An 8,151-nucleotide genomic window follows, 5' to 3' on the forward strand; every position below is an offset into this window, starting at 1 on the left:
TTCAGCCTTGTCAATTTCCTTGTCCTTGAAGACCCTTTCTTCTGTAGCATCCCTTTTGTAGCCCTCTTTGATACTTTCTAGCCAAGCCACTTGAGTCATGGTTGTGACTTGCAAGCTTGTCTTCCTACTCAAAGTATCAGGGACCACATTTGTTTTTCCAGGTTTATACAAGATTTCCATATCAAACTCTGTTGGGGCATCAGCCTAATAAGACTGCTTCCTGGTTGTGTTAAGAAGTGTTTGGTCACCATATTGATATACATCTTAAAGTGTCTTGCTTGATATAATCTCCACTCCTTAACTACTCGCACAATCACATATAGTTCATTTTCATGAACAAGCCATTTCCTTTATGTTGCATTCAGCTTCTTAGAGTAAAATGCAACTGGATGACCCTCCTGTTTCAGCACAGCCCCAATCATATAATCTGATGTGTCCATATCAATCTCAAAGGGTTTATTGAATTGGGTTAGTGCTAAAACTGGAGCTGTTGTTATCCGTTTCAACTTAAGAAATGCCTCCTGACATGCAACATCCCAATGGAACTTCACCTTTCTTGTTTGACTAGTAAGGGGCATCACTATTTTGGAATAGCATTTCACAAGTTCTCTATAGTAGTTACAAAATCCCTTAACTTATGTACATTTGTTAATCTCTCCTATTCTTGAATGGTTGCAACTTTTTGTGGGTCTACATTCAATTAATATGCCCCAAGAATTGCACCTCTGGAGCCCAAATTCACACATACTCTTCTTGGCATACAGTTTATGTTTCCGCAGTAACTCAAACACCTTCGTCAAGTGCTCAATATATTGTTACTTTGTTTCACTATATATAAGGATATCATCAATATATACCACAACAAATTTATTGAGATAGTCCCTGAAGATCCTGTCCATCAGAGTTAAGAATATGGCTGGAGTGTTACACAAGTTGAAGGCATAACCAAGAACTTGAATGATCTGTATCAAGTTTGACATATTGTCTTCTCAATCTGTTCATCGACTACCTAAATCTGATGATAGCTAGATCTCAAGTCTATTCTTGAGAAATATTTTGCTTTACCAAGGTAGTTGAACAAATCCCCCACTAGTGGTAGTGGATACTTATTCTTTATAGTTTCTTTGCACTTCCTTATGGAGCCATCTTTTTTCTTCACAAATAAGACTAGGGGATCTACTTGGTCTTATATAACCCTTCTCATTCTTCAACTCAATCAACCCAGTTTCATTCAGCCTATATGGAGCCTTTGCCATGGGACAAGTTCTAGGAAGCAACTCGATCCTATGGTCAACCTCTTGCTTTAGAGGGAGCCCACTTGGGAGTTTTGATGGCAACATGTCCTTGAATTGATCCAATACTACCTCAATTTCTGGACATATTATTTCCTCTTTAATACTTTCATTGGATTTTGTGATACATAAGCACCAAAATGCATTAGCAATATCCTTTTTTGGTACTTTAGCAACAATGCTAAGGTACTCCAAAGGATCACTATGCCAAGTGCCTATCACCATATCCTTTGCTTCTATAGTTGTTCTTTTTCCATTTACACCCTATAGTACCACCAAATTCCTACCTCATCCATGCAAGGCCACAATGCTCTAGAGTCAAAGGAGGAGATTGCTGATCTGCCATGAAGACGGACGAAGAAAGAGCAAAAGAAGAGAAACGACAAAAAACGAGAAGGAAATGGGAGATCTAGACAAGCTCTTGAAACCATTGTATGCCTAAGATAGTGTCAAAACCTTGCATGTTCAAGACAACAAGGCTTAGTGGAGCTTCCCATGAATCAATTTTTACATTGATTCCTGTTACCATTTCCTAAGTGCTTTGATTCCCTTAGGTTTCCAGTGCTCTATCCCCGGGGGATGATTTGCCAGACGAGTATGAGAAGGATGATCCTTCAAAGAAGGCCATGCCCAGAAGAGCTGGGATTATTTTGCATCCTAAGTTCTTCCAAGTATTGAACTCACAACTCCCATCTCCTTGTTAATTTTGCCAAAACATAATTATCCAAAGTACTTATGTCAATCAAAACCCAATAGTAGGTTTCTAAACTTACTTTGCAAAAATGAGGATTTATCAAAACGCAACTTTGAGTGCATGTTGAGAACCAACTTGATCACAAACAAATGTTATGTACAACTCAAAACCCATGGAGGACAATGTTGGTGATCCCAAAGTGGTAGGTACTTCTCCCTAGCAAAGTGGCCTTGCTTCTCATAATTATAACATCCATTCTATGGGGCACTAGATGCTGCAAATGATTTCACCTTATTGGATCCTCTAGATGTGAATGTTGTTCCACTCTTTGCACCACCTTTAAACCTGCCCTTTGAAAAACCCTTGCATGCGTTAGATTTCTTGAAAATCAACCCATGTGAGGACCTACTTCCCAACCCTCTTGATGAGAAGGACTGATTGGGATTGCATCCTTGGAGAAGTACAGAGAAAGGAGGCATGAATAAGAAATTTATAAAGCATAGAAAGGGTTAGTTCTGAGGCAATTGTTGAAATACACCTTAGTCACCACTACCTTGCATCATGGTAACTGATGGGATTCCAATCCATAACCTCATTCTGGGCCCAGGTTGTATGTCCTCGAGACGCGCAGCGGGGGGGAGGGGGGGGGGGGGGGGGGGGGGGGGGTTTTCCCTAAAAACCCCCCTTTTTTTCGTATCGCCCAAAATGGTCGTGCAGCCCAGAGAGGAACACATGAAAGGATCCTGATCTCCCATATCTGTGATAAAGACCAAACTCATTAACATAGTGAATGCCCGATCTTAAGGCACAAACCGACACTTAGAGTTGTACCTTGTGCCCCCCAGGAGAGGATAGGGTTAAGGGAGTTGTGGATAAGGTCCCTCTAAGCTCAGGGGCACAGCCAAGACTTCCCCGCTCAAGTGACCTCAAGCCTTAGCACATCTCCTGCTAGCTTACCACCGAGAGCTGACCTCCCAGCGTACTTAAAGTAGTTTGAGGATCGTAAGGTTCCTCTACCATATACAGACCTTCCCGGTTTCCCAAACTCGCCTGGGGCAACAAATGCCTAACGAACCAAGTGCAGTGCACTTGACCTCACGCCATAGCCACGAGTGAGCATAACCACTATGTAGCTTAGGCACTCAGCCTTGTACCTACGTAGACCCACTAGGTGGTGTAGGAGGCGGAAGGACAGAGAACTCACCTTGTACTCCTCCGGGACATATACTTCATATACATGTGACCACAACCCCTGCCCCCCCTGGTGCGCGATAGCCCTTGGGCTAGCACACACCTTATTTTTCAGTGAGAGAACAGTCTTTCTCTATTGGTGAGAGAAAATATTAGTGAGAGAATAGACAAATCCGTAGAGATTTCTTGAGTAACACATATGTCTTTTGCTCCTACATCATTAAGTTGACGTAATCACTAACCTTGGTTCTGCATGTGAGTGGGATTTGTTATACTAGTCTTGAGGAAGGAATCAGAAACATATAAAACACCAAATAGTCATAAACAACAGGCTGAACACCATTTTACAAAAGTAATACCACCAATAAACACAACTAGTATTCTCATTTTCTAGTTCTTGTACATTATGCTCATCTAGATTGTTCCCATTTGTCTATACGAGCTTACATTCAATTTATCATTATGATGAACTTTAGAAATCCAAGGAAAGAAAAAGAATCAATGCTACTCACTGGAAATTTGGCCATGCTTTCAAGTCCACTTGTTGTTGTCATTTCAAATCTTGAGCCAATTTCTACAGAAGATGCTACCATTTGTCCATTTCATCTTGAAGTATCTTTTTGAAGAATGCAAACCATAATTATTGAGGCTTTACGACATGGAGGTGCTCAATTTCTTTACTTCTCCAACCAACTTTGAGGTTGAGTCGCCTTAGCACTCAGAGCAAATAATATTGCGTAACCTTAAAAAGAGTTAAGTTAAAACGAGTTTATACAAGCAGGACAGTCGTCCTAAAAGTAGACAAATAAGGATCTTCTCCGCATTGCTATTTTGCAAGTCTGTTCAAATCAGATTTTGTTGTAGATGGAGTATCATTACACAGATGTCGATGCAACAACTAGTTTCAATTTGTGTGACCATAAATTCTTTTTTTTATCATTTACAAGCCAAAGAATCTGAGTATGGTCCAACACAAAAGCCGAAGCTTCTTACTTGTGTGGGATATCATCCCTTCTCGCAACTTTTTTGGCTGACATATCCAAGGCACTAGCTTCAATTCCTACGGCTCCACAACTTGTTTATGGACTCGGTGTTTATTGTAGAACTCCTAGCCTGGAGTTCTAGGCATCACCCTATCACTCAACGATAAACACCAGTCTTTACGGGACCACAATAGGTCCACAATCCAAGGACTAAACCATGCTAGATCCACGGACTACACTTGCCAAGTCCACGCGCATGGGTCTCGAGGCAGCCGGTGTTACGCAAAAATCCGATTGACTCTCCCTAACAGATACTGAGAGCTCTACTCTCTCACTGAAAATTGGTCTCTCTCGTGCTAACCCAAGGGCTATCGTGAACCCAGGGGGGACGCATGTATGTACATAATGTGAGAGTTGAGACTCCTGGGGAAGTCATGCTTGCTGATCCTGGCTTCCTACTTAGGTGTGCTTGGGAGGCCTCGCGGCTAAGTTCCTTGAGCATGCAAGTGCTCAAGTGCTCGTTGGCCTCACAACATTAGTTGGAGACTCCGTGCTGGTCACAATGGAAAGGAACTTCCTCACAAGGAAGTTACCATTCGGAACGAGCTACTCAAGTGTAACAACGCACAGACTGGTGCATATATTTACTTTGGAAGTTCGAACACTGCAACTGCAGGTACAAAATCTATGTTGAAGGTTATTCTTGGTATGTCAGCCGCAAATATAAAGAGCGTCCTGAAATCACGCAAAACTAAACCTATGAGCTTCCAGTTGTAACTACTCACCCTCAGGTGCCATCATTTGAGTTGTTTTCAAGTATCTCCAAATTTTCCAAGGCTGCACTATCAAGCACCATGTGAGATTCTGACCAAGCTTCACTGCTGAAAGTCTCCTTTGAGATATCCAAACCGGGCAACTGTTCAGTTCTCCCAAGCTCTAGAACCTGTTTATCGATTAAAACTTGTCTCAAGTAGGAAATGCAGCCTCCAAACGCAAACATAACTGCTTCCGCTTGGCTAATCAGATTCCGCAACATATCTGGCATAACGCGTCCAGTGCCTCCTTATAGGATCGATTCAATTTCCTTTAACGTTTGGTCGGCATCCCAAAACTCTTTAGATGGAGTTAATTTAGTGAACGAAGGTTTTTTTGTGTTTTCACGCAGCGCTGTCTCCGTTGCATCCGCCAGAAAACCATGCGAGTTCAACAGGCCGTAACTCGGTTAAGATAGTCCTCAGTTTTCACCTGGTACAGTCGTCCCGAACCTGAGAATAGATGATGGAATCAGATAAAACAATTATAAACAAGAGGTAGCTGACCAAGCATACACAACGCCCTTGACGTATCAGTTACATAAAGACCAATGACACAATCCTGTTTCTCTGTTAAGGCTAGAAGAAAAGATGGATCTGTATCGCCGTTCATACCAGAACCCACCACACATATTTCAACCTACAGAATACATTTTATCGTTATTCATACAATAAATTGTCGAAAAATCAAACCAGAATTGGGAAGGACTTAGAGCACTTAGCCTACGCGTTAGAATCCAATGCAAACTGCCGAATACCGATGAGCCGCTGCTTGATTTTCTTGTCAGCCAAAACATTGTTGTTCTTGATCCTCCAATTCTGCCAGCCTGCATCTGCAAAGAGATCGTTCGTAGTAACTATGTAAACGTCAACTCGGGCTGGAGGAACCTTAAAGTTGTCCATCACTCTCAAGAGTCCATTGTATTTAAGCCCGTGGGCATGTCTTCCAGAGGTCACTGTCACTTGAAAGAGCTGCAAAACATCTTGTTTTGCAGCGTTCTTGGTTAGGAGCAGAGCGTCTAAGGTGTCCTCGATGGGGTTCTCCGGCCATACTATAGAGTCGTAGACGTACGGTGAAGTCAAGTCATCAACGCTCCAAACTGTAACAGGCTTGCCGAAAGCAAATTCCTGCATTAAAGGTCCTGTCGACTTAGTAGCCACGTCTTCAAAGACCTCACACACTCTGAAGAGCTTGGCGTTCTGCGAGATATTTCTGAAGTGTTCTTGTAAAATGCCTCCTTTCAAAGCAGCGAATCCCTCCAGTGCAGTTCCCCTGAAAGATACGAAGGCTCTGAGCGTGTTGACTTGATCCCTGTGAAGCTTCTCATACACGGTCCTCCTCACAAAAGGAGAAGCATACTGCAAGTCGTAGCTCTTATAATTGTCACGGACTCGTAGATAGAGAGCTTTATGACTTGGATGATCCGACTCGACAGCACCAGAAGACGTGGCTGTCACAACGTCTGCCAAGGCTGGCATTCTCTGAATGATGCCTACCAAATCATCCGAGGTGATCTCCAAGACATATCTCGGGATTCCACCCCATTGTTTGTATCTCTCATTCGTAGCCTGCAGATCCTTGTCCGGAAATACTACTTGCCTCAGAAGTGAAAGCTCCCTGCTAGGCCAGACCGGTAGAAAAAACTTCCTGCACGCAGCATCGTTCTCGTAGTCCTTGTAGTTGCTCCGGAGAGGTGTAGACGCAAGAAGCGCCTTTCCAAGAAAAACGGGCACGTCCGGTAGCTTTTCGTCCGCCAGAAAGACAAGGTCTCGATCCCTGTCCAGCCTCGCCTCGCTATAACTCCCAACCATGGAGGTATGGTAGTTCCCAGCCGCATCTGGATTGAAGTAGTAAAGAGAACCACCTTTTGTTCGCAACAAGACTTTCCTCTTCTCTTTGAGCAAGATGACGAGCACGTGGAGCAAGAAACCGGTCTTTCCAATGCCTGGGTTTCCCAGAACCAAGATGGCCACCCTGCGATTCTGCTCAAACAACGGTTTCACTCCAACCTCCCAAAGCTCTTTGTAGCATTCCCTTTCCAGGATCTTCACCGCGCTCTCTTTACCCCAGATAGACTGGAGCGTGTCGTTGTCACCCAAGTCCAAGACGCGCAACTTGAAGTCACTAGCAGCAGCAGTAGAATCATCCACGGGCACAAACGGCCAGGGCAGGGGCGTGATAACATTGTCTGGCGTCAAAATAGCATCGCTCCAGTTATCTATCCGGGAGACTAGATCCTCCATCCATTCAACCCTGGCGGACAGAGCCTCGCGGAAGTGCAAGTCGAATTCATGCGGAAGAGGCCCATCTCTCACACTGCTGCCCACCATCGCCATCCAACCCTGGGGAGTAAGACGGGCCCGAACATTCGGATTGATCTGTTTGATCCATTGCCACAATCTGCTCGCGTTGGTAATCTCATCAGGGACCAGAAAGAACTCAGCACCTTCCAGCTGCTGCCTCTTCACTCTCTCTTCTCCTGCCGGATGGAAACGTACCTTTCTCTTGATGGGACGCTCCTCGTCGTCGAACAAACTCTCCTCCATTTCCAAACCCTAAAACCACGAATCACAAACAATAAATGATTGTATGAGAAAACCAACGAAACCACAGTCAAACTTTCTAAGCTTTTAGAACTGCTGGAATGGGGAATTTCCACGTAGAGATTCTCAGCACAAGCGCTGCGAATCCAGGGTTACATGTTCACCTCGAAGAGCTTTCCCGCTTGTAACCTTGCGGCAGCTAGATCGGTTTAATTCAGACTATGCAGGTGATTCTGCCTATGCTTGACATTCTTCAAAATGAAACTCTCATAGTCTATTTTCTGCGAGGACGCGGCATTTTGTAACAAGTACGACATTTTCGGAGTAGTTCTTTTCCGGAAAGCCACAATGCGGTCAATGATTGCTGCTTGTTGCAAGAAAGGAAATAACTGTGTCCAACCTGAAGTCAAACCTTCATGTACTGAAGATCTATAGATCTTGGGCTCCAATATGGGCGTCCATTGTTCACTTTTGCAAGAAATGCATGTACAAACTGCAAGACTTTGTCCATGTGTTTAGCTTTAATTCCCACCATTGCTTCTGCTGGAAGAGTATGATCATTACAACTTAGAAGTCAAATCTTACCTGACCTGCCGTAAGCTGTTCACTAATTCACTTGGTAAAAAAAGTGTTGG

General features: G+C 43.7%; 1 protein-coding gene across 2 annotated transcripts; it reads right to left on the minus strand.

Moving 5' to 3' along the window:
* Positions 1 to 5,224: 5,224 nt before the first annotated feature.
* On the minus strand, positions 5,225 to 7,532 carry LOC9653362. Of its 2 annotated transcripts, XM_024659483.1 has the most exons (3): positions 5,666 to 7,532; positions 5,480 to 5,612; positions 5,225 to 5,425 (listed from the first exon to the last, which is right to left on the minus strand). In XM_024659483.1, exon 1 carries the CDS (start codon positions 7,517 to 7,519, stop codon positions 5,696 to 5,698), a length of 1,824 nt encoding a protein of 607 aa, XP_024515251.1. In that variant the 5' UTR covers positions 7,520 to 7,532; the 3' UTR covers positions 5,225 to 5,425; positions 5,480 to 5,612; positions 5,666 to 5,695. The 2 variants fall into 2 exon arrangements, with proteins under 2 accessions (XP_024515251.1, XP_024515250.1); XM_024659482.1 differs by having other exon boundaries at positions 5,480 to 7,532.
* Between the last annotated feature and the right edge of the window lie 619 nt (positions 7,533 to 8,151).

Source organism: Selaginella moellendorffii, unplaced genomic scaffold (genome assembly GCF_000143415.4).
Source record: "Selaginella moellendorffii unplaced genomic scaffold, v1.0 SELMOscaffold_68, whole genome shotgun sequence".
Classification (NCBI taxonomy): domain Eukaryota; kingdom Viridiplantae; phylum Streptophyta; class Lycopodiopsida; order Selaginellales; family Selaginellaceae; genus Selaginella; species Selaginella moellendorffii.